Here is a 26,621-nt window from a genome sequence, read left to right on the forward strand (position 1 = left end):
TAAGGATCTGTTATAAGAAAAGTTTCTACATAAAGAGCGGCAATACACTAGATCAACAACAGACGTATTCGGGATGCTGACGCATCAAACTAAATTGCTCCCATTATAATCAACGAAACGGGCTCCTTGTTGATTTGCCATAATTACTCATCGGGGGAGACTTTAATTGCCCCTCTTTGCTGTTTGGTGTGCGCACTAATTGCCGTTTGATGTAAAGGGCAGCTGATAATGAACTCTTTCTGTCAGATGTGCACATGTCAGACTGGTTAACCTGCAGCTACAGCAGTCAACTAAAACATAAAGCACTAGTGTTTCTGGTGAACTGAAGGGTCCGGCACCCTTCTGCACATTTAGCTGAGGTGAGAAGAGTTTCTGCAGATTTCGAGCAGTGTGGTGCGATTATATAAGCCAGGGATGGTGTGCGGAGCAGCAGACTGACTGACAGCGGGTGTGTGAGGGCAGAGCAACAGCGAGATTAATTAATGATGAGACCAACCCTGTGAGATCCTCCGACACATGGCGAAGCTCACACTGGAAGTTTTTCATTAAATATGGATTTTTTTTGTCAGGCTTTTAGACTGCTTAGATATTAAAAATGTTCCGCTTTATATTAAGTGGTCTTAACTATGATGTACTTACGTAAAAAAAAATATATATACAACGTGCTTACTGTGGTCATAATGTGTTGAAGTACACTTCTGGAGGTCTGGAGGTGGGATACGGGGAGAGTTTGGGACTGGATTGGTGGTATGGGTAGGACTAAGGGTGAGTTATTTGTAAGGGATGGTCAACGTTGTAATTAAAGATGTAACTACAGAAATTAATTGCAGATGTAAATATATGCAGGGATTTAATCATGTAAAAATGTGTATGTACTAAATAAGTACATTGTAACAATTGATTAGTTTCAATGTAAGTACATACTAGTTAAGGTCTAATATGGAGTGGGACCATACTTGTGATGCAAGATATGTATGATAACTAAGACGTGGTGATTTTAATGTTAATGTTTTAATGGTATGAGTTGTATGGTTGTAAGAAGTGTAGTTGTATTCAGTATTGTTAGATTGTATTATTTTAAAGGTCCCATTAAGGAATTTGAAATGTGCATTTTTTATTCACGGTTTGACATAATCTCAACTGAAAAACAAACAAGGGGCTGGACATAGAGTAGCTCCTCTCCTTTTTAAAAAAGCTGCCAATAACTTTTTGTTTTATCACAGCTCTGCCAGTGAAGCTGGATTTATACTTTCACCTGACGCCGCATCGCCCACCTACGCTGACTGCATGCACACCTCACAAAACAGACGAGGCTTTTATACTTGCCACGTTCGCCATTGTGATATTCTTTAAAACGACAGGGTCAAAAAGAACTAAAACATTAAAAGATACTGACTGTAAAATCAGACAGATAAACAGAGATGTAGAAAGTTTCCAGAACTACGTCATATCCATAATATCATTCATGATTTTTAAAACTAATTATTTTATTATTTTTATAAATTATTTTAATGATTTTAAAGATTTTTATAACCATTCAAGATTTTTTTTTTATCAAACTTTGATGCATTACTTGCTTTTGTTCATATCTCGGACAGTTCTACGTATTATGTTTTTTAATTATATTAATGACAAGAGAGCATGGGTTGCTCTACAAATATATTTTTTATTATGGCAAGAATAAAAAAAAAAAGCATACTTACTAAAAAATACAGATTTTTTTTTTGATTTAGCCCACTCCACAATTCACATATTACTGTCTGGCTAGTTTCTGTCCTCTTCTTATGCGTAAAAGGCAATAATATTCCAACATTCCTAACCATTATCACCAATAAAGCACAGAAAAACTGGCATCAGTATATTGTAAACTGATAGGTTCAAATATTCCTTCCCAGTTATTAAAGAAATAATTCTGTAACTTTATTATAGTTTTGTAACTATTAATTTTTTATAAATTTAAAATTGTAATTTATACATCAGTGTAAAACCTATAAATGGTGGAAAAACATTTTCTGTAATATTAAAACCACCTGGGTCTCCACTTTTGCCATGGCCTCTTTTGGCTTTAACAAACTTTTCCCTCAGGTTTCTCCAAACTTTTTAACACAAACTTTTCTCTTTTCTATACAAGAATTAATGGTCATTTGGTTATCCCTCTGATCACGGATCATAAAGATGTCTGTACAGTCGTACTGTTTCAGACAAAATCTATTCAAAAAGTGGTTCATACTCAACTCAAATCAAATGCCGCACTGCACGAACACACTCAAGCGAACTAGCGGTAGTGTATAAATGAAAATTGGTAACAACATCCAACCATTCAGACTTTGTTGGAGGATGATAACGGTAGCCACTCTCTTCTTGCTGCTTGCTAGAAGTATCTTTAATAAGCACTTGTGTTTCGCCATCAGGTTTTAGCCCTGTCTTCTTATCGAATGTTTTTCTTTTCAATGTGGTTTGATTTGTTTCATTTGAAATTACATTTTACTGAAGCCAAAGCTGTGTTTCTAATCTCTGCCAAGAAGAGCTGGAGTGTGAAAGCTTGTGTCTCGTTCTGTTTCCTTTGCAGTCGCTCTCCCTCGCCGCTGCAGGCCAGTGAAAAGGAGAAGGAAAGCCCAGCTGAGCTGACGGAGCGCTGCTTTCGGGAGCTGCTGGGTAGAGCTGCTTACGGCAACATCAAAAACGCTGTCACCCCTGTGTTGATGTAAGAGACCTGCCACATATCACAATTGTCTCATGAAGTGTTTGTTTTTAAAGGTGCAATTCACACGAAAATGAGGTGGTTTCTTTTTTTGTTAAACACAAAAGAAGATATTTTAAAGAATGTTGGAAAACAGTAGCCAATGACATTCATACTAGTAAAAGAATATGAAGTGTTAGTTTTATAAAGGTATAATTCACACAAAAGTGAGGTGGTTTCACACCATTATGGGTTGAATTTTTTCTGTTGAACACAAAAGAGATATTTTGTAGAATGTTATAAACCAGTAGCCACTGACAGCCATACTACAGGGTGGGCCATTTATATGGATACACCTTAGTAAAATGGGAATGGTTAGTGATATTAACGTCCTGTTTGTGGCACATTAGTATATGTGAGAGGGTAAACTTTTCAAGTTTCTTGAATTCAACTTTTGTTTTTACAATAGTAAGAGGGTCATTTGACACATCAAACTTATTGGAAATGTCACAAGAAAAACAATGGTGTGCTTGGTTTTAACGTAACTTTATTCTTTCATGAGTTGTTTACAAGTTTCTGACCACTTATAAAATGTGTTCAATGTGCTGCCCATTGTGTTCGATTGTCAATGCAACCCTTTCTCCTACTCTTCACACACTGATAGCAACACCGCAGGAGAAATGCCAGCACAGGCTTCCAGTATCCATAGTTTCAGGTGCTGCACATCTTGTATCTTCACACCATAGACAATTGCCTTCAGATGACCCCAAAGATAAAAGTCTAAGGGGGTCAGATTGGGAGACCTATGGGGCCATTCAACTATCTCACGATGACCAATGCACTTTTCAGGAAACTGTTCATCTAGGAGTGCTCGGACCTGACACCCATAGTGTGCTGGTGCACCATCTTGCTGGAAAAACTCAGGAAACGTGCCAGCTTCAGTGCATAAAGAGGGAAACACATCATCATTTAGCAATTTCAAATATCCAGCCCTTGAGGTTTCCATTGATGAAGAATGGCCCCACTATCTTTGTTGTCTAGGGTGTTAAGATGCAAGATGTACAGCACCTGAAACTGTAGATACAGGAAGCCTGTGCTGGCATTTCTCCTGCGGTGTTGCTATCAGTGTAAACTTGTAAATAACTCAAGAAAGAAAAATTTACATTAAAATCAAGCACACCATTGTTTTTCTTGTAAAATTCCCAAGTAGTTTGATGTGTCAAATGACCCTCTTCCTATTGTAAAAACAAAAGTTGGATCCAAGATGGCCAACTTCAAAATGGCCACCATGGTTACCACCCATCATGAAAAGTTTGCCCCCTTACATATACTAATGTGCCACGTACAAGACGTTAATATCACCAACCATTCCCATTTTATTAAGGTGTTTCCATATAAATGGCCCACCCTGTAGTAATAGAATACTACTGGTGAAGTAGTTCTTGGGTTGTAATATGAAGTGTTTGTTAAAGGTATAATTCACACAAAAATAAGATGGTTGCATCTTTTCTGTTAAACACAAAAGAAGTTATATTGTAGAATGTTGGAAACCAGTAGCCACTGATATCCATACTAGTTAAAGAATATGAAGTGTTCATTTTTTTAAGGTATAATTCACAAAAAAAAAAAAAAAATAGCTGGTTTCAAACCATTATGGGTTTCTTTTTTTTTTGTTGAACACAAAAAAGATATTTTGTAGAATGTTGGATACTAGTAGCCACTGACATCCATACTAGTAAAACAATATGAAGATTTTTTTATTTTATTTATTTATTTTTAATTATAATTCACACAAAAGTGAGGTGGTTTCACACCATTATGGGTTTCTTTTTTCTGTTGAACACAAAAGAGATATTTTGTAGAATGTTGGAAACCTGTAGCCACTGACATCCATACTAGTAAAACAATATAAAGTGTCAGTTTTTTTTAATGAACATAACTAATCTCACTGAAATGTATTTTGCATTCACTTTTGACTTGTGTTCTGTCACTGCAGGCATCTTGACAATCACTCACTGTGGGAAGGCAAAACATTTGCGGTGCGCTGTTTTAAGATCATCATGTACTCCATTCAGGTGAGTTAAAATCAATAAATAAAAAAGGCTAATTAAAGAAAAAAAATATTAATAAACATAAAATAAAATTTTATAAAAACATTTTTTCTTAGCATTTACCCAATAAGGTATCCAAAACAACAACAGAAATTAGTCCAAGGCACTCGAGTTTGTTTGTTTTTCTAAGGTATCCAAAAGGTTTTATTAATAAGTAAAATACTAATAAAATAGGTGTGCTTAGATAATCAAAATCTTTCAGAAAATAGCACAAACAGCTTTGCATAATCAATGTAATAATTGCCATGCCTTTTTTTACTTTTTAAAAAAGGCTTTTGTCCTTTTTTGTAACTGAATATATTGTTTTTGCTCATTGGTTTGGGTACTGTAGTAATTCAAAAGAAAGATCAAAACAAATAATACATAAAAAATACATAAATTTTACAACCATCCTAAAATGTGATGCTCTTTAATTTTATTTCATTTTTTATTAAATCAACTAGCTTTTATTTCACCAAATACATTCACTCTCAGTTTTAGAGAGTATATCAGATAATAGTATCACAGTTTCCGCATGCTCTGAAACTGGCATTGCATAACCAGTATTTAAACTGTTTATCATATTAAACAGCATTAATCAGAAACAGTGATGTCAACTATTATGGTATGCAAATTTGTCATTTACATTTCTCCTATATTGCTCTCTCCTAGTCCCAGCATTCTCATCTGGTCATTCAGCAGCTCTTGGGTCATTTGGATGCCAACAGTAAGAGCTCTGCCACAGTACGTGCTGGGATAGTGGAGGTGCTCCTGGAAGTTGCTGCCATCGCTGCCAGTGGCTCCGTTGGTGGGTTTGGATGATTGATTTGAATCTCTTTCATAATTAATATAATAATACAATAGTTAATTAATGTAGCCAATATACTGTAGACTCAAAAACTGATATTACCTACTATAAAAATAATTCTGCACATCTGAGAGATGTTAAATCAACTTAATTTAGGCAAATCTAAGTCGAAAAGCAAAATGCATTTTAAACCAAACTTTTATTTGAATTACCTTGTAAATTTGACATAAATAGTTTACTCTTTAGGGTGTCCACTGGGTCGTAAAATGTCTTAAATTTCAAAAACTAAATTTTAGGCCTTAAAAAGTCCTGACCTCACTGAAATACTGTGTTGTAGGTCTTAAATCATTTTAAACAGGTCTTAATTTTGTTTTATCCAAGTAAAGCTACTTAATTGGGCAGACGTCAATCCAATCACCAACAATACGTCTCAGTAAAACCTTAATTTTTATATTCAAGTATTTTATTGCAAAGAAAAACAATTCACAACAGCTGTCAGACATTTTTACAGCAAATTCCCCAAATTAAATTCCCTAATCAGAAAAAACCTAAATACAATTACATGATTTCTCATAATACCAGGCCATTAGTAAAAAATTTAACCCCTAAATTTCATTCTTAAAGTCTTAAATTTAACTGAAACCTGCAGAAACCCTGACTCTTGCTGATCCAATTATTTCCTAATTAGTTCTTTAAATAATCGTAGTTCAAACTTTACAATTATTGTAAGGGATAATGTATACACTGCAAACAGTGCATCCGGAAAGTTTTCCACATATTTTTAATTTACAGCCTTATTCCAAAATAGATTAAGTTAATTTATTTACTCAAAATTCTACACAAAATACCCCATAATGAAAAACAATAAAAAAAACCTGAAAAATCACATGTACATCATTATTCACAGCCTTTGCCGTGATGATTTAAATTGAGCTCATTCTTGAGATGTTTCAGCAGCTTAAATGGAGTTCACCTGTGGTAATTCAGTTGATTGGACATGATTTGAAAAGGCATACACCTGTCTATATAAGGTCCCAGGGTTGACAGTGCATGTCAAAGCACAAACCAAGCATGAAGGCAAAGGAATTGTCTTTAGACCTCCCCGAGACAGTATTGTCACGAGGCACAAGGCTGGGGAAGGTTACAGAAACACTTGTGCTGCTCTGAAAGTTCCAAATGAGCACAGTGACCTCCATCATCCGTAAGTGGAAGATGTTTAACCACCAGAACTCTTCCTAGAGCTGGCTGGCCATCTAAGCTGAGTGATCTGGGGATAAGGGCCCTAGACAGGGAGGTGATCAATAACCCGATGGTCACTCTGTCTGAGCTCCAGCATTCTTTTGTGAGAGAGGAGAATTTTACAGAAGAACAACCATCTGTGCAGCAATCCACTAATCAAATATGTATGGTAGAGTGGCCAGACGGAAGCCACTCCCTGCATGGAGTTTGCCAAAAGGCATCTGAAGGACTCTCAGACCATAAGAAACAAAATTCTCTGGTCTGATGAGACTAAAATTGAACTCTTTAGAGTGAATGCCAGTTGTTATGTTTGGAGAAAACCAGGCACTGCTTATCATCAGGCTAATACCATCCCTACAGTGAAGCATGATGGTGGCAGCATCATGCTGTGGGGATGGTATTCAGCAGCAGGAACTGGAAGACTAGTCAGGATAGAGGGAAAGATGAATTCAGCAATGTATTGAAAACCTGCTTCAGGGTGTTCTTGACCTCAGACTGTGGCCACGGTTCGACTTCCAGCAGGACAATGACTCAAAGCACATCACCAAAACATCAATGGAGTGGCAGTGGAATGTCCTTGAGTGGCCCAGCCAGAGCCCAGACCCTAATCCTATTGAACATCTGGGGAGAGATCTGAAAATGGCTGTACACAGTCGCTTCCCATCCAACCTGATATAGCTTGAGAGGTACTGCAGAGGAATGGGCAAACATTCCCAAAGACAGGTGTTCCAAGCTTGTGGCGTCATATTTAACAGACTTGAGGCTGTAATTGCTGTCAAAGGTGCATCAACAAAGTTTTAAGCAAAGGCTGTTAATACTCCTGTGATTGTTTAGTTTTTTTTTATTTTGAATAAATTTGCAACAATTTCAAAAAAACTGTTTTCACATTGTCATTATGGGTGTAGTATATTGTGTGTAGAATTTATACTTTCTGTATGCACTGTATCTTTGAATGTCATGATTGACCAATCAGAAAAAAAAATCAGACATTTTACAGTTATATTATTCACTCCACTTAAACAAGCCACAAATCAAACAGCGTAAACTGGGGAAAAAATCAATTAATGTTTTTACAGTGTAAAGTGCTAAGAAAATATAAAAAATAATATAAATAATATAGAAAAATAACCTCTATATATATATATATATATATATATATATATATATATATATATATATATATATATGTTTATATATATTTAAAGAATAAAAATAAAAAATAACTATTTTAGGAAATAAAACCCTCTTCTTAGCTTTGCATTTTGAAAGCTTAAAAATATTTAAACAAGCAGCAAATATTGGTACACAGTATAAAAATACACACGTGTCCTCTAAATCTGTATGCACAGGCTATAACACATATCATACATTTCACGCCTGTGCTCAGTATCTGGGTCACTCTCCACCAGACGTTAAGCTGCTCTTTTGGGAGAACAGAACTGTAACATTGCTTCTGACCCAATCTCAATTTCAGCCAAAAATACACATTTCACAGCTCGACTCTCCTCTCTGACGTCAGGTCAGTGCTCACACTCGCTGTCCTGTGTAAAAGTCATTCACACCTCCTCTCTGCTGAATCAAGAGCTGTACCGGCGCCACCTGCAGGTCTAAATTAGCACTTTTATGTAGTTTATACTGAATCAGGTCATTTTCGTTCATTTTCCTTTGGCTTAGTCTCTTTATTTGTTAGGGGGTACCATTGGTCAGGGGTTGCTATGTTTTACACAGCGGATGCTCTTTCAGCTGGGAGACATCCATAAACTCTTACATGCACACACATATACACTATAGCCATTTTAGTTTATTCAGTTCACCTATACCACATGTCTTTAGACTGTGGGGGGAAACCGAGCACCTGGAGGAAACCCACACAAACACTGGGAGAACATGCAACTCCATACAGAAATGCCAACTGGCCCAGCCGGGACTCAAACCAGCAACTTTTTTTTGCTGTGAGGCGACAGCGCTAACCACTGAGCCTCCGTGTCACCCATCAGGTTATTTTGAAGGTTTGAAACGGCTTGTTTAAAAGAAATCAGATTCATTCAAAGGTCAATGCTGATATATCAATTTTATTTAAAAAAATTCACCATTCATATGTGTGGCGCTATCAAATATCATTGTTAATTCTGCATTCCTGTTTGGTGATAGTATTGATACAAGAATGTAAGTATTGAATTATACAGTTGCTGAAGTCAAAATAATTAGCCCACATGTGATATTAATATTATTATACATTTTTTAAAATTTTCTCCAAATGATGTTTAATGAAGAAAGTAACTTTTACAATATTTTCTATAATATTTTTTCTCTGGAGAAAGTCTTATTTGTTTTTTTTCTGAATAAAAGCAGTTTTTTTAAAGATCAATATTATTAGCCCCCTTAAGCAATATTTTTTGTCAATTGTCTATAGAACAAACCATGACTTGCCTAATTGCATTCACACCAAAGGCGGCGAGAGCATCAAAGTTCGCTCTGGCTGCCCTGATGAGAACGCTGTCCCTGATGACAACGCTGTCTGCCTTCCCTGCTCCACTGTCAAAATTCGCTACATTGATCTCGTATTTAAAGGGTCCATTGCAGCTTATTGGCAAATCAGTTACATTCCAGCATAAAATGTACTTTCTAGCATGAAAATGTTGCTTTTTAATCAAATTTAACTATGGAAGATCAAATTGGTGCATGTGTGGCTTTGCTCCACTTATACATGTCCAAACTGTATGTCTGAAATGTTCTAAAGTTTTAATAACTCATTTCTAATACCTGATTTATTTTATCTTTGCCATGATGACAGTAAATAATATTTGACTAGATATTTTTCAAGACACTTCTATACAGCTTAAAGTGACATTTAAAGGCTTGACTAGGTTAATTAGGTTTACTAGGCAGGTTAGGGTAATCAGGCAAGTTATTGTATGACGGTGGTTTGTTTAAAAAAATGTAGCTTAAAGGGGCTAATAATTTTGACCTTAAAAGAGTTAAAAAAAAAATTAAAACTGCTTTTATTTTAGCCAAAATAAAACAAATAGAAGAAAAAAAAATATCAGACATACTGTGATTATTTCCTTGCTCTGTTAAACATAATTTTGGAAAGATTTAAAAAAGAAAAAAAAAATTCAAAGGGGGGCTAATAATTCTGACTTCAACTGTATATAAAATTAATGCACATTAACTCGCCAGTACTCACCTTTATATATATGCCACTGTAAGAAACAATTGGAAATAATTGGAAATCCAGCAACTGCAATATTAAATCCCTTGGGAACAACTGTTGTCGGAACCAAAGTTCACAGGACTGTGTTCTTTAGAATCCTCTCAAGCTGTGGACTTCTACATTCCGATTGCTTGCCGCTGAACCACATCATAGCTCATTTTCATAAAGTGGCATGATTTCAGCTCTCCTCGACACCCACACTGGGGAAACTGTGCTGTGCTGATCCTCCCCGCGCTGCTCCTTGCCTACTTTGATGCTGTCGCCGCTTTTAATGTGAACACACAGTAATTACTCTAACTTGCCTAATTAAATGTCTTAATTTAATGTCTTGCCTAATTAAGCCTTTAAATGTCACTTTAAAAATATCTAATAAATATTGTTTACTGTCATCATGACAAAGATAAAATAAATCAGTTTTTAGAAATGAGTTATTAAAACTATTGAAGTTGGGGAAAAATATAAAAGAATTCAAATTGAACAGGAGGGCTAATTATTTTGACTTCAACTGTGTCAGAAGAAATTATAATATTTGATTGTTAATAAAAAAATACATACTATATATAATTTTCATTAATAATAAATTAGCAAAAATTAAATGCTAGCTGATAATGATAAGTAATCATTTTTTATTTATTTATTTGTTTATTTGGCAGGGTCAGTGTACATTGATAAGCATTGCTGCAAATGCAATAGAATTAGCCAGAAGGTTATTTTTTTATTCGTTGTACCTGGACAGATGTTAAAATTGTCCCCCTAAAAAACAATACAAACATTATACAATTAATCTAGCATAGTTAAGAAGTACTAAAATAGACATGGTTAAATAGATCTTTATAAAAAAAAATGTATATGAACAAAATAAACTAAAAACACCAGCATTATGTAATAGAGATACAGAGATGATAGTTTAAATGCAAAGAATTTATTTATTAATGTAAAAAAAAAAACATTACTGTAAGTATATTTACCATATGCATCTCTACAGTCAAAGCTTGGAATTGCATAAATATTTATTTTATATAGTTTTAAAATATTTTGTTTTATTACTGGATAAGTTGGCGGTTCATTCCGCTGTGGTGATCTGAATAAAGAGATTATTAAGTCGAAGGAAAATTAATTATTGAATGAATGAATGAATATTGACTGAAATGCTTAAACGATAACATTTTTTTATAAATACATATTTAAGAACGTAATATTGCAACAAAGTTATATAAATGTTTGAAAACTGCACACAGTGTTGCCAGATTGGACGACTTTGAACTACGAAATCAGGGCAGTTTTAAGAGGTAAATTTTATATGCCCCTTATTTAACAAAACATAACTGTGCTCCTACTCCATTCACTTAGTAGTGACCAGTGCATAGCACAAACTGCGTGGGCCCACCCGCAAGAGGAGGTGAAGGAAAGTTCTGACTCAAAAATCTGACTCCCTTTCCCACCGCGCCTGAAATTAAACTCACAACGGTTTATCATGACACTTTTTGCAATCATTTTTCCCTGCAGTTGATAGTAAGAACAAACATAGAAGAGCTGTCTGATTGACAAGCAGCACCTAATTATGTTGGAAAGCATTTAAAACACCAAATGGATGAATTTACACCTCATTTTCGAAGGTAAAACATAAGCTGCGTCCCTAATGGCACACTATGTACTTATGCACTTAGTGTCGTCCCAAATGGAGCACTAATGTTTTTTACTAAGTGGAAATTCAACCCGTTTCCCTGATGACGCTTGACTGTTGCCAAATCAGTGAAGTAAATGACCAAACCATCAAATTACAATGTGAACACACTATTATTTATACAATAAAATGGTGTAGGGTAGTGCATAAGTATGCGATTTAGAATGCACCTATAGTCTTAATAGCTGTTGTAATCTACATAACAGTAAGTGCAGTGTGAGGGTGAAAGGTAATGCAGTGTTTCGATGTGATCTGGTTATGTTGTAATTTTACACTTCTGGTTCTGTGACTGTTGATGTTGGTTGCTGTATGGTTAAAAAAGTATGACAGTTAAAGTAACTTGGTTAATTTTTTATTAAAATAAAAGTGAACTAAAATAGTACTATTTTGGGCTTTTCTTGGCAGGTTTTAGACAGCTTTAGGTCTGGAAAAAGTCAGCTAAATCTGGCAACTCTGACTGTAGAAATGTCTCATCTTTACAGACCATATTAAACAGAATGATGGTAAAAATGACACCTCAAAATTGAACCGGATGTGTCAGCAGTGTTACTAATTTATTCTGCTCACCTGCAGCTTACATAAACAAAATATCTGCATACGTTATTAATGTTTAAGTGTGTTTGTCGCTTATTTTAGGCCCCACGGTGTTGGAGGTTTTTAACACGCTGCTCCGGCATCTGAGGCTCAGTGTGGACTATGAACTCACGGGATCGTACGACTGCACTAACATCGGCACCAAAATCATCAAGGAGCACGAGGAGAGGCAGCTGCAAGAAGCCGTCATCCGCACTATTGGTCTGTATGAGAGTAAAATATGGTTCAGCTTGCTTTTAATTCAGTTCAAGTTTATTTGTATAGCTCTTGTCAGACTAATAATTATTAACTTTAAAAGGTTATTATTAAACATTGTTGCATTACAATCAAATTTAGTTAAAGTTATTAGTTACCATACCTTTAACTAATTAACAAGTAACTAAAAGCGTAGGTGATGTGCTTCAGTTTATAGGTAATGTACACTTCATGTCCAATGAAGTGTGTTTGTGTATTGGGTATATGTGGTATTTCACTGCCTGCTTTTAAGTGATTTTTCACTATTATGGTCTGTGTGTGTTTTTTGTTTAAATCAGGCTCATTTGCAAACACGTTACCGACATACCAGCGCTCTGAGGTGATGCTCTTCATCATGGGGAAGGTCCCGATTCCAGGCCTGCATCCTACACTGCCCTCTATAGGCTCAGGGTGAGCATTGCAGCTTCTACATGCTTTAAAGCAGAGGTTCTCAAACTTTTTCAACCCACGACTCCCAAAATATCAATGCCAGTGACTCGCAACCCCCAGATTCCTCAGAAGTGGTTATAAACTAACAATGGTTGCACACACAAAGGGCCTATGTAAACATGAGCGTATTGACAACACAAAAAAGTGCAACAGTCTAACAACCATAGGCTATAATAATTTATGTAGTAATTTATTTCATATTAACCTCAGCTAAAGAGACTGGTGGGCCTTATGCTTTCAGCAGAAGTCTATTATTGGTGTAATTTTGGAGACCAGCAACCACCATGATCATCCTCAATGTTCAGTAGTGGCCTGTATTCATTTGTAATGTATTTTATTGCCATAAAGGTTAAAAAAAATTTAACCTGGTGCAATAAAATTAGCTGTATCTGACGATATTGCAGTGTTGTTAATCTAACGTATGCACACCAATCCTATGATAAAAATAATTAAAAGGCTAATGGCTTTTTGTTTGCATGCTGTTGTTTTTTTACTATTAAAAACTATGGTTATATATAAAAAATGGCAATTCTAATAGTTTAATAAAACTAGCGACCGCCTGTCATTGTCCCTCCATCGCTGACCCAACACACTACTATTGTACATGAATACTTATGTGCATGTGATTTTACAGGTTTTTAATTTTTAATACATTTGCAACAATTTCAACGAATCTTTTTTTCACATTGTCTTTATGGGGTATTGTGTGTAAAATGTTGAGGAAATAAATTAATTTAATCATTTTTGGAATAAGGCTGCAACATAAAAAAATTTAGAAAAGGCGAAGTGCTATGAATACTTGTATTCATTACACTGTATGTAATGAGGCACATTAAAAGCCAGTATGATTGCTTTTAAACCATTAGGTTTAACTTTAACCCCATTCACTGTAGCTGTGGTTTAATAAAAGTTCAATCAAATCAGTTTGACCTGATCTCAAAACAATTCAGGACTTCACACTGTTGTTTGACACTTTTCCAAATGTTCTGTGGTAAACATGTATATAAACATAATCGCTTGTTTTTGTGCTACAGGCCTGAGGGCAACCGAATGATCCAAGTCATGCTGTTGAAGTCTCTGAGACAGGTAAATGCTTGGTGTCCTGCTTGGTGTCAAATATTTGATGTTGTAAATGTAATGTTTATTTTTACTCTTTCTTTTGTTCACCGTCCAGGTCACGTGTGGTTTCCAGACAACTAATATGCTTACAGCTCTTCCCAACTCCTTTCTGGATCCCATGCTGTCATTTGCTCTGCTAGAAGATGCTGAAATTCGGCTGTTGGTGCTGGAAATTCTGGTCAGCCTCATCGATCGCCATGATAACCTCCCCAAGTTCTCCAACATCAGGTAAGTGATGTGTGCCGAGTAGCCCTAGTGTTTGCATTATGCTGTGTGTGATCATGGGATCAGCAGGAGTTTAAAATATTTTTAAAGGTCCTATAAAATTCAAATAAAGTTTTAGATGTTAGTTTCAGTCTGTTAGTTTTAAAGACTTCTATATGTTGGTGTGCTCCAAAACAGTGACAAATTCTTTTTGCGTTAAGAGAAACATGTAAAGCTTGCAGTTTTTCACTTCTGTCTAAATAGATTCATGTTTTTTTTTCACATCACCTCATGCTTTAGTTTTTCTTTCTGTTCATTTAGTGAAATAAATATTTTATAAATAAAATTAATGTTTTTACACCAACCCAAAATGTATGACTGGTTATAGTGCTGACAAAAACAGGGATACTTACATCCTGTTTATTGTGCATAGTTAATCACTACCTGTTTTTGTGATAAAGGGCTTTAAATTTGTATGTATTTCATTAAATGAATTTGGTTAAAAATGGAAACAACAAAAATGTTAGGTGATAAAAATAGTTTTAAATTGCAATTTTAATATCGTATCACAACATAAATGGATTTTACAACAATTAAATATTCAGTGTGAGTTTGAAGAGGGCAAAAAAACAACCAAAAACCTTCTGAATGATCCAATAGGTCCAAAAGAATCAAATAACTAAATAATAAGGTCTGCATACTCTGTGAGATGAAGTGACAAGCAGTTCACTGAAGTAAAAAAGCAAACCTTTGGTCAAACGTTCTTCAGAATTTGGCAACGTTTACCTTTTTTACTTCAGCAAACTGCTTGTCAGTTGATCTTAATTTTTGAGAGTCTGCAGGCTGCTCTTCAGGTGAAATGTTAAAAAAACAACCATACACCTTCAAAATGGTCCAATAGATCCAAAAGAATTAAATAACTGAAGAAAAGTCTGCATACTCTTATCCTGTGTTCACACCAGACATGGCATTCTCGAATAAATTGCACTATTAAATACACGCATGAACATTTGGAGTTTACTCGCTTCATTCATGCGTCAAATTTGCTTCATTAGCTAGTCAAATTTACTTCAATATACGTGAATTCATGTCATGGGCAGGGCTTCTGTCTGCCTCGTGACTCTTGCTTCGTTGCTAAATGGCTAACATGGATTTTATTGAGAAAATAACTGTGCTTACATGCTTTAGGAAGTCCACTAGATCCTGATTTCAGAGGTGTACTTAGAGTTCAACAACTTCTCCAGAAACTGTATCTGGATGATGGATGATGGAGGCTTTCAGCGGTGCTTCAGACTGAGCCAAGCCCAGTTTGAGCTGTTCAGATTTCAGATTTTCTAACTGTGTTGCATTGACTTAACATGTAAAACACTCGCACTTGACCCTTCATCCGGGTCTGATGTGAAGGCAGCATTAAACATTAAAAATACAAGAGTGAGATGAAGTGATAAGCAGTTCACTGAAGTGAAAGAGCAAGCGTTTTGGTCAAGTGATAATGGAAATTTGGCAACATTTGCTGTTTTTACTTCAGTAAACTGCTTGTCAGTTGGTCTTGATTTTTGAGAGTCTGTAGGCTTTTCTTCCGGTAAAATTGGCAACATTACAAACAAAAATTTCGTTAGAAAACCTGCCTGTTTTTAGTGATAATTGATCACATGATGAACTGTTTTACTATGCTTTTAAATGTCGCTTTGCCCCCCATGCAGCATCATCTCTGATATCTCTGTGCTTAAACTCAAAGTGGACAAGTGCTCACGTCAGGACAACCTCTTCATGAAGAAGGTACAGCATTATTGTCATTATCTTTTTGAAGTCATTGCATTTCTAAAGGGCTGATGTTGTGTTTGACACTGATTGTTTGTTTTTTCAGCATGCGCAGCACCTCTACCGACACATATATCTGTGCAGTAAGGAGCAGAGCAGCGTTCAGCCTCACTTTGAGAAGCTTTATTCACTCCTGGCCCTCATCAGCATGGAGCTGGCCAATGAAGAGGTGGTGGTAGACCTGATCCGTGTTGCGCTCGCTCTGCAGGTGTGATTATTATTAAGTATATTAAGCCTTAAAGGCGCATTATGTCATTTTCTCCAATATTTACAGCAAAGGTGTAGTTTGATGCCGAAACTGAGTGTGGAATCATTGTGGTCTTCATTACATCCTACTGGACTCCTGCAGAAATGACGTTCATGGATGAGCTGAAGTATTCAACTCTTATTATCATATTAGTGTGAAGCAGCAGGTGGACTAAGAACTCATGGCAGGCTGAAAAGCTGTTAAAGTAAAGCAAGTGATTTTTTTAAAGAGGAAAAAGCTGTACTAAATACATTTTAGGGTTCTGTTATAATGCTCCACTTTGCAGTCAAGTAAAACCCACAACAAATAAAAATGACTTTAGTGTTTCCCTTTTTTCTATTAAACCTAACCGTAAAATGAGGGTGTATGATGTCATTAGCATGGCCACACAAGACACAGTCCATGTCACTAGCAGGGCTTAATATAAACTTTTTTGATCATCGGCCACTGTTGGAAGTAGTTTTCCAATGGTACTAGCCACTCGCCATTCCCACTAGCCCCAATTTTGTTGTTGGGAAAATATATTTGATATGCATAAATTTGTCTTTCGAATGCTAAAATGACTTGATTTAGATTTTGTGTTATTTCCACATGCCTCCTTGGTCATTTAACTTTTTTGTGTGATGAGCATGAGCAAATGGGTTGTGGTTTCATAGTTTCGCATTGCAATTAGTTTAATTTGACTTTTTAGGGCTCAACACTAATGATTTACCTTTTTTTATATAATTTTATAAATATAACTTTTTTTTTTTCAACAAAAATGATCTTAAAAAACAAATGACATAAAAAACGTATTCTCGTGTATCTGGAATTATACACAGCAGTCTGTCCAGGCTCCCAGATCACCAGTTACTGTTCTAGCCAGTGAAAAACATTCCATGTGCAATAATTGCTGGTATCCATTGACTTTCATTGTTAAAAAAAGCCTACTTTGAAAGTCTGTGTTGAACAGAAGAAACTCTAAAACCACATGAGGAAGTATAAAAAGAGGTCATTTTCATTTTGTGTGAACTATCCCTTTTAGATAAATGGCAAGGTAGCTTTTTTTTGTTGCACAAACTGATTAAATACAAAGTCAATGCAAACACGTGCACAGACACACATTTGTGTGGGCCGGTGTGAATGGCTTGAAAGTGTGAAGTAGATTTTCCCTACATAGCTGTACCTGTTGTGCCCTCTACTGGACAAATGTGAATCAACATTTTATTTAGTAGCCTCACATTCAGATTCAGAGTATGTGTTAGTAGTTTTGTTACCATTATGCAATTCACATCACATTTTGCATCCTCTTTGGTCACTCTACAATTTATTTTTATTTCATATTTAGTGGTTAATTCAATTTCTATTTTTTATTCAATCCCATATGCAAAATAAATTTTTTAATGTTTTTTTTTTTTTTTTTTTTCCATTAATCTATATGGTTTAACACACATTTTATAAAGACTCTTGTGTGTATTTTAATACTTCTTCTCATCTGCCTGTGTTTCCTTCTCTCCAGGATTTGGCTCTGAGCAGTGAGGAGATGTTACCGGTGTACAACCGCTGTGCTATTCATGCCCTGTCCTCTGCCTATCTCAATCTCATCAGTCAGCTCACAACAGTGCCAGCTTTCTGCCAGCATGTTCATGAGGTCAGTCTCCATCAAACACCACTACAGTCCACTCACGCAGTGTTTTTATCAGCCAGGTTGCATTAAAAACAGATGAATAAAATGTATGAATGTTTTTGCAGGTGATTGAAATGAGACAAAAAGAAATTCCTTATCTCTTACCGGAGGATGTCTTCATTGAAAACCCAAAGTAAGACAACCCACACTAAACATTTAGATGGTGCCAGTTAAGTCAAGTAATTTCAACTTTAGTTAATCTGACTTAAATGATTAAGTTATAAAATGTAGTAACTTGAAACCTAAAATTAAAAGTTAAAATAGTGACATGACATGCCTTTTTTATACTTTTTTACAGTTGTTTTATGTAATCTATTATGTTGTTATTCAGTTTAAAATCACATATACTGTAGTACAAGGGGTTGGGATTTTAATATTTGTTTATTTAAAGGTGCAGTAGGTGATCTGCCGAAATGCAAACCCGGTTAGCATAGTATCCTTCAAACACAGTCCCTCCTTCGCCGTCCAAAGCCATGCCTCCTGAAATCACAAGCGTGCATTAAAGATGACAGAGACCCGCTAGATCATGTCATTCGCCAGTTAAAAAACTGTATAGTGCTTTATAATTGTCTAATTCTGAACGAAAAATTGTATTATATCTAGCATGTTTGCAGTTGTGTAGTTAGCTTAACTTGTCATAATGTGCAATATTTCATACATGCAAGGATCGCTGGTCTCACTCTCTCACATGCTTTGTCCTACAGCAACTACTGTATGCTTAGTGATTGGTCGGCTGGGTGCTGGAATTACACTAATTACTCAGCCATACTTGCATGCTATTTCAGACAGAATATGCAGAGTAGCATGATAAATAATATAGGGAGCACGCCACAGGTTGTCATTGTTCAAAAATGAACCAATGTGAATATAAAACCAACTTCACCTCAGTAAAGCAGGCTAGGCGCAATAGCGCTCTTTACTTAAAAAGTCCCTTATGAAACTGAAAATAGTCACATTAATATTTTGCCGGAAGATTTCAGTGGCTGAACAACACTTCAGTGCATATAACCCATTTATGACAACACAATCTACATCAGCTTTGTGTGACTGATATAGTGTTAAAACATAACATTATCTGTCTATAAGAAATACTTCAGCCATGGTGTCGTCCTTCCTCCAGCGTGCAAAAGTTACTCCAATATTGATTTAGGATTTTAAAAAGTTTTGATTCAGCGTTGTTTTTAGTGCTTTCACTCGTGTCCAAATGACCACAGCCCGAATGAATGTGCATTGGCGTATCTGCGTGCACATAGGTGCAAATCTACATTTGCTGACAGACAGTTTGAACTACTTATCAGAATTATGGGAGATGTCGGCCTGACATTATTTAATTGGATAAACTTTTTTTTGTCTTATGCCTTACCCAGAATATAAAAATACAAATAAATACATTTAGATCATTTACCTTTATCATTACTAATAAAATGTGAAGAGACTTTTAACCAGCACAACTAAACATGTTTCTGAAGACAATCACCTACTGCAGCTTTAAACTTAGGAATCAAAAAGCGATCAAAAGAGGGTTGTTTAATGATGATAGTTAGTTTGCATGGTGGATAATGATCTAAGTCAGCTTTATTGTCAATTCAACCACATGTACAGGAAATACAGAGAATGCTGGATAATTGGCGGTTCATTCTGCTGCAGCGACCCCAGATTATTAAAGGGACTAAACTAAAAAGAAATGGAATGAATACTTGAGTTACTTTAAAAAAAAGTGTAATGCAAGTTAATTTTAAGTTTAGTGAATTCACCCTAATAAAATTGCTGAATGAATTGCTGAATTAAAATGTACGTAGTCATGTTGAATCCCGCACACAATGAGAGAATGCAGTAACAGACAGAAAGGAAGATGGCAGAGCCTTATATTTCTACGATGTAAGCATTCTCATTATTTTGAACACATGGAAAAGAGGATTATCTGAATGGACAGTGATTTTACTTTTTAATAATACAAAAAGTACAAAAGTAGCAAACACATTTCTTTAAACTTTCATTAATTTGTAAATACAACATTTGTAGCTCTGGGGTCAGGAAGTTCTCCGAAGATAACATTATCCTTCGTTAACTTTTTTATGTTTTTTAAAGGTAAATGGAGGTCATACAGTTTGTTGTTGTTTGCAGCTTCCATTAAAAAAAAGAAGAAAAAACACCCCTGCAACTTATGAAAGACATCAAACCTCAGCTGAGTCAGAAAAATTTACGCAAAATTAACTTAAAAGTAGCATAACACATTGCTTACTGTGAAAAGTGACCAAGTAACGCAACTAGTTACTTTTTTAGGGAGTAACTCAATATTCTAATGCATTACTGTCAAAAGTAACTTTCCACAGCACTGACTGTGAATTTTTTATTGTTTTTTTAAATGTGGTACTGTTTGTTTTATGCATTAACTGTACTTTACAGCCAAACTTTCTTTTTTAACAGTGCTGACTGCAATGAAAACAAGCCCAGGGCTTTATTGTGTTTTTTTTTTTTATCCTTGACGGTTTTATTTCAAAATATATGGGAAACGTTAACTAAAATCTGTCAAAGTTTAATACAATTCAAAAGATTTTTTTTTAAAATACGTTTTCCCCCCTAATAATCAAAGAAACCTGAAAAATGTTTTGCGGGTTTCACCTAAATTTAAAAAGGAGCTGTTTGTTAATTGATGATTAATAATAACAATGATGACAGTAATAATAATACTTTTAATAATAATAATAAGTGTTTAAGCAGCAAATTAGCATAGGAGACTTGTTTCTAAAAGAACATTGTCATGTTAATAACTTAAGTAATGATTCTGAACCATCATTGAATTAAAATGAATTTTAAATGGCAGTAAAATAAATAATAAATGCAAAATGATTTCTATTGAAATAAAAAAAAAATCTCCCATTGTGAAAGAAACCTGAAATATGTTTTGTGGGTTTCACCTAAATTTAAACAGGAGCTGTTAGTTAATTGATAATTAACAATAACTATGATAATGATGATGATAATAATAATAATAATAATAATAATAATAATGCCAATAATAATAATAATGCCATTAATAATAATAATAATAATAATAATAATTATTATTATTATTATAATTATAATAAATGTTTAAGCAGCAAATCAGCATAGGAGAATTGTTTCTAAAGGAACATTGTCATGTTAACAACTTAAGTAATGAATCTGAACCATCATTGAATAAAAAGAGTTTTAAATTGCAGTAAAATAAATTATAAAAATGTAAAACCGTAATATTACACAATATTTTAAAGTGTAGTGTCATAATAAAACTGCTTTTCAGTATTTTGGATTTTAGAGAGCATAAGAGTCCACATTAACATTTTAGAAATACATTGACCAAACGTTTTGAACAGTACATTATATAAACAAATGTGTGTATATAAAATTATGTTTAATGTGATTTCCCAGGATTCCTAAAACACTGGAGAAGCTGGAAGGAGATGTTTTGTTCCAGCAAGCCAAGATCACTGAAGTTCTTGGAGGAAGCGGCTACAACACTGAACGACTCGCTACACCTTATGTCCCACAATTCACAGGTGCATTGATCAGCAATTTGTTAGACATCATATAACATAACAGTTAACTCTGTTATTTAGAAATGCCTATGGTGGTAATGTTCACATAGTATAGTCCAATCAAACTAGCTCTTCATTGTTTTAATGTTTAAAGGTTCTGTATGTAAGCTTTTTACTCTTCTTAGGCATACAAATAGCATGATATGTTTACAGATATTTGAGAAACATGCTAAGTGTGCATTCTTGTTTTTCTGAAAAACAGTGCTGAAGTCAGATATTCTGCATTGAAAATGTGCTTTCCGTGCCAGAACGTCTGTCTTTGTTTTGATCTCTTTAACTTGCTCAATGCCAGCCTCCGAAATGAGACATGAGGTGGTTATTAATTAGAAAATAATATAAATATTAGAAATGTAAACATTAGGTGAGCAAGTTACATTGTAACCCTGTGTCCTGACATCACACTTGTGTGACAAGATTTGCAGTGATAAGCAATTTGGCTGTTTGCAACAGACGTAAAACGACAGAAATTTAAATAGTTATTCAGAAGCACAGAATAGTGCACTCACTGCACTCCCACAAAATGGTAAGGTTTATAATGTAATTAATACATATTAAACCTCTTTTAACACTATTAAATGTACATGTTGAATGACTGATGTGAGACAAAAATAAAACCGGTTTCTAAAATGTAAATGTCAGGTCTTGGTTAGGATAAAAACTCCTTTTGAAATGAAAATATTCCTTCTATCGCATGCCGTTGCTTTTAGTTAGAACACGATTTAACCCAGCCTTAAATAAGCCTTTAGTCTCGATAGTCAGGCTCGCTTCTGTTGGTGTCGTCAATCTGGCAACCTGTGCTTGTGTGTTTTGAACCAGGAGTGTAATACCTAGTTCAACCACTGGGTGTCAAACTTACATACTGCACCTTTTGCTCTACAAATGTCACGCAGTACTCTCTTAATGTGTCTTTTTTTGTGTGTTTGCATGAAAACAATGTAATTGTAGATTAACAGCTACCGAAGCCAATACAATCAAGACATTTGCATAGCAGATGAACGGCAGCTTCAGTCTGGAGTGGTTTCTTCTTACTTGTTGACTGACAGATAAATCAAGTAAACGATAGATTAATCCTACTCTCTTCCATACTCAGATGAAGACCGGCTGTCAAAGAGAAAGAGTATTGGAGAAACAATCTCTCTTCAGGTGGAGGTGGATTCCAGAAACAGTCCAGAGAAAGAGGAGGTAAACCAAAAACATGTTACAGCCACAGTTCTTTGTATTGGTGAGGAATAAGTTTTACTAAAGGACTTTTAAAGAGCACCTATGATGAAAATCAACTTTTGTAAGATGGTTAGACAGAACTTTGTGTAGGTATAATGTGTCCACAGTCATATAGGAGTCAAATTGGAGTGATAGAAACCCAATAAGTTTCTTTTTTTTTTTTTTTTTTTCCTGATGTTAAAATAGGATCCATAACCCTTCAATTCTGAGGCCCACCGCAACGTGATGTAGTTGTGCGGTTTCCCCATTCACTGAATTGATTGACAGACACGTATTACCCATATTTGCATTAATCGTATTGCCGTTTGCATTAAGGCACAGACAACAAAAATAGCTACATTGTGCTCAGAGTTGAAAATCCTCATGTTCAGAAAGGTATAATAAATAGTATGATGGGAAGTTTGAGCTGAAACTTTACAGACACATTCTGGAGACTTGGAAAAAAAAGGGCTGTCTTTAAAACTTTGGTAAATTTGGCAATTGTAGGTGGAGCAAAACAATTTTAGTGAGTTTTTATATTCATGCAATGATTATTAAAATTGACTAATGATAACCTAATAAATATTTGTAAAATGTTACATATTCAAGAGAAAACAACAGTTTATACATGTACAATGTTTATATTTATAGTATTTATTGTATTAGTGAGGGAATAACATTTTACTAAAGGACTTTTAAAGTATTTTTGAGGAAGCTTTGGCAAATTTGGCATTTATGGGTAGAGCAAAACAATAGCAGCTACTGTATTTTTTTATTAATTCATGCAATAGTAATATAAATGGACTAATGCTCACCTGCTAATGCTAATAATGCTAATGCTCAGAAATATTTTTTAAATATTACGTTCATGAAAGAAGAAATAATTTGTAGCTATATTCATTTTAATATTATTTGGTTACATTAGTCTGTTTTAAATACAGTATAAATTAGACATATTGATAATGTAATGCATTTTAACTATGCTCAAAAAGTTGTCTTAATAATTATTTAATTTATATATTTGTTTTTTCTTCCAAAATTTGATAACATTTATGATTATGACTATATCAGGGAAAGCATTTTTCTAATACATGTTTTTAGTCACACTTTATTTAAAGGTATAATTCCTGCTATTAATGAACGATTAAATATGCTTTTTTGCCTCAATAAACTCCTACTTTTCTTGAAAACTATAGTGTTACTATGTTTTCTCTTCTTACAGAGAACACCTGCTGAAGAAATCACATTTGAAACACTTAAAAATGCCATTGGTGGGTTGAATGACCAATATTTCTTCAGATATTTACTTCTTCATCGGGGGAACAATACTAATGTCTGTGTGTTTGTGGATTCACTAGTGGACAGTGTAGGAGTGGAGGAGCAGGAGAAGGAACGCAGGAGACAAGTGGTGGAGAAGTTCCAAAAGGCCCCGTTTGAGGAAATAGCTGCCCACTGTGGTGCCAGAGTGAGTCGACCTAAAGCACTTTTTCTTTTATCTGTGTTTCTTTTCATGGGTTGCACTTCCAGAGTGAGAAACTTTCTTTAAAGAAAACTAACACAAATCATTAAAAAAAAAAAGATTTTCAAATGCGGAAGAAAAGTTCTGTGACTAAAAACAACTCCCTCAATCAACTTTTACATATGTTTTATTAAAAATCTACTTCCTACTTTTATTCACATTGACTCGCTGGGTCTCTAACCAGGGATATGCTCCTTAACGTTAGTTATTGGGTTGTTTAATTGATTGGTTGGGTAGTTATTTAGCTAGTTAGTTAAGTAAGTTGTTTGTTTGGTTGATTATTTGTTGTAGTGGGCAAAGCAAGGGTTCATGAAATACTGAAACAGTTGAAGCAAATGTGTCGATGCTTTGAACCGTTTCGAAACCTGTCTCTACAGTGACGCCTAGTAGTCATTTTTATGTATTGCTCTGAATCAGCTTCAGCACAGGAAAGGTTAAGCAAACCGAGGTATTAAACCCCATATTGTAGAGTTGAAGAGTTACAAGTGGTTTAGTGTTGCGGTGAGAGTTCCAGACTAGCATGCTTACATAAAGGGTTCAGATCTAGGGTGATGCAGCTATAGATGTTCGTTTTTAAATGGTCTGTCCTTTTAATGTGTTTTAATATTGCTCTGACATCCAAATAAACACTTTGTGAATAAATTTGTCTTAATTTGGTCATAAAAAAGTAACATTATTAAAATACATCAATTCATAATTTCAGAGTCAAACTCAGGACATTTGCAGCACAGTTACTCTGTGCACATGCACTAGGCCAGCGGTTCCCAACAGGGGGGTGCCGGCCTACAAGGGGGCCTCAGCATGTACTGTGTGGGGTCGCCTCATATTTTTACAATTTTTTTAGCAGTTCATTTTATCCCCTGGCTGACCAAAAAATAGACAAATTTGTAATTCGTCTTCCACAAAAACAAGTCTCACTGATTCACCTTCATCAGCTAATAGTAATGACCCCAGCATACTAGACCCAGGTGAAGAAGCTCCAAACATTTCAGGTCGCAGCGCTAGCAATACTAGAAACACAAAATACAGGAAATACCAAGATAGCAACCTGAAGTGTGATTTTATTTCTTTTTCTCAAAGTAAAGTGTCCCTGAACCACCCACATGCATGTTTTTGGTCATCCTTACTGCAAACTTGTATGTGGAGTGGGGTCCTACAATATTTTACGGGGAAAAGGGGGGTCTCAGGCAAAAAAAGATTGGGAACCACTGCACTAAGCTACATGAGATAGAGATTTATTTCCGACCCTGTCAGTCAAACGCAGATTTGCAGGTCTTGAAATGCTTCTGAAATGACAGATGCTTTGAATAGCTTAAGTCATGTTAACTGGGTGTGTTTAAACACTTTAGTCAAGTGACCTGGGTGTTTCCAATCACCTTAGTCACACGACATGGGTGTTTAAGATCATACTTTGGTGCATTGTTTAGAAACACTTGAGCTTGGGGATCATTGTGTAGAAATGTTCCCTAGTTATTTGAGCCATGCCTCAGTAACTATTAACCATTCCTGGTTGGTTTTTTTGTTGGTTGGTTAGTTAGCTATTTAACTTGTTAGTTGGTTCATTGATTATTTGGTTGGTTGGTTAGTTAGTTAGTTAGTTAGTTAGTTAGTTAGTTAGTTAGTTATTAGTTAGCTAGTTAACTAGTTTGTAGGTTTATTTATTATTTGGTTGGTTAGTTAGCTAGTTATTTAGTTGGTTGGTTATTTGGTTAGCTAGTTAATTAGTTGGTTGGTTTGGTTAGTTATCTAGTTAATTTCTTGGTTGGTTGGTTATTTGGTTAGTTAGCTAGTTAATTAGTTGGTTGGTTGATTTGTTAACTGGTTATTTAGTTGGTTGGTTATTTAATAAAAATACAGGTTTTTTATTGTTAGTCCATTAAGTTAATATATGAAAGTAGATTAAGATATTAAAGTAAGTACATTAACTTTGGATTGTATCATTGCATTAGTAAATGTTGAACTATGATTAATAAATGCTGTACTATTATTGGTCATTATTAGTTCATGTTAGTAAATACATTAACTAATAAAACCTTGTTGTGAAGTGTGATTTCCATAATTCACCTGATAGTAAATGCCACTGTTGTCTTCTCTCACACTGATCAGCTCAATATTATTATAACTTCATATAAGTAATTTGTTCCTAATACTTATTCTCTTCTTGTTGTTTCCTTTCAGGCTACAATGCTGCAGAGCAAACTTAATCAAATCTTTGAAATCACCATCAGGTAGGTTGCAGCACTTGTTTCGGCTCTCATAAAGATGCTTGTTTGA

General features: G+C 34.9%; 1 protein-coding gene and 1 long non-coding RNA gene across 5 annotated transcripts in view; both read left to right on the forward strand.

Moving 5' to 3' along the window:
* Window positions 1–26,621, forward strand: part of LOC147839443 (uncharacterized) — an 837,962-nt gene that overhangs the window by 548,641 nt on the left and 262,700 nt on the right. The window lies entirely within an intron of this gene.
* efr3bb (EFR3 homolog Bb (S. cerevisiae)) overlaps window positions 1–26,621 on the forward strand; it is a 1,037,141-nt gene that overhangs the window by 34,936 nt on the left and 975,584 nt on the right. For 3 of the 4 annotated variants that reach the window (NM_001423782.1, XM_087297282.1, XM_087297283.1), the window contains 16 exon segments: window positions 2,570–2,704; window positions 4,677–4,755; window positions 5,443–5,578; window positions 12,352–12,510; window positions 12,843–12,954; window positions 14,028–14,079; window positions 14,168–14,340; window positions 16,020–16,095; window positions 16,184–16,345; window positions 17,883–18,014; window positions 18,116–18,183; window positions 21,462–21,589; window positions 22,719–22,810; window positions 24,051–24,099; window positions 24,187–24,293; window positions 26,526–26,575. In NM_001423782.1, coding sequence (NP_001410711.1) covers window positions 2,570–2,704; window positions 4,677–4,755; window positions 5,443–5,578; window positions 12,352–12,510; window positions 12,843–12,954; window positions 14,028–14,079; window positions 14,168–14,340; window positions 16,020–16,095; window positions 16,184–16,345; window positions 17,883–18,014; window positions 18,116–18,183; window positions 21,462–21,589; window positions 22,719–22,810; window positions 24,051–24,099; window positions 24,187–24,293; window positions 26,526–26,575 — 1,710 coding nt within the window. 4 annotated transcript variants of the gene reach the window in all.

The sequence above is a fragment of the Danio rerio genome, chromosome 20 (assembly GCF_052040795.2).
Source record: "Danio rerio strain M-AB ecotype USA chromosome 20, GRCz13ab, whole genome shotgun sequence".
NCBI classification, from domain to species: domain Eukaryota; kingdom Metazoa; phylum Chordata; class Actinopteri; order Cypriniformes; family Danionidae; genus Danio; species Danio rerio.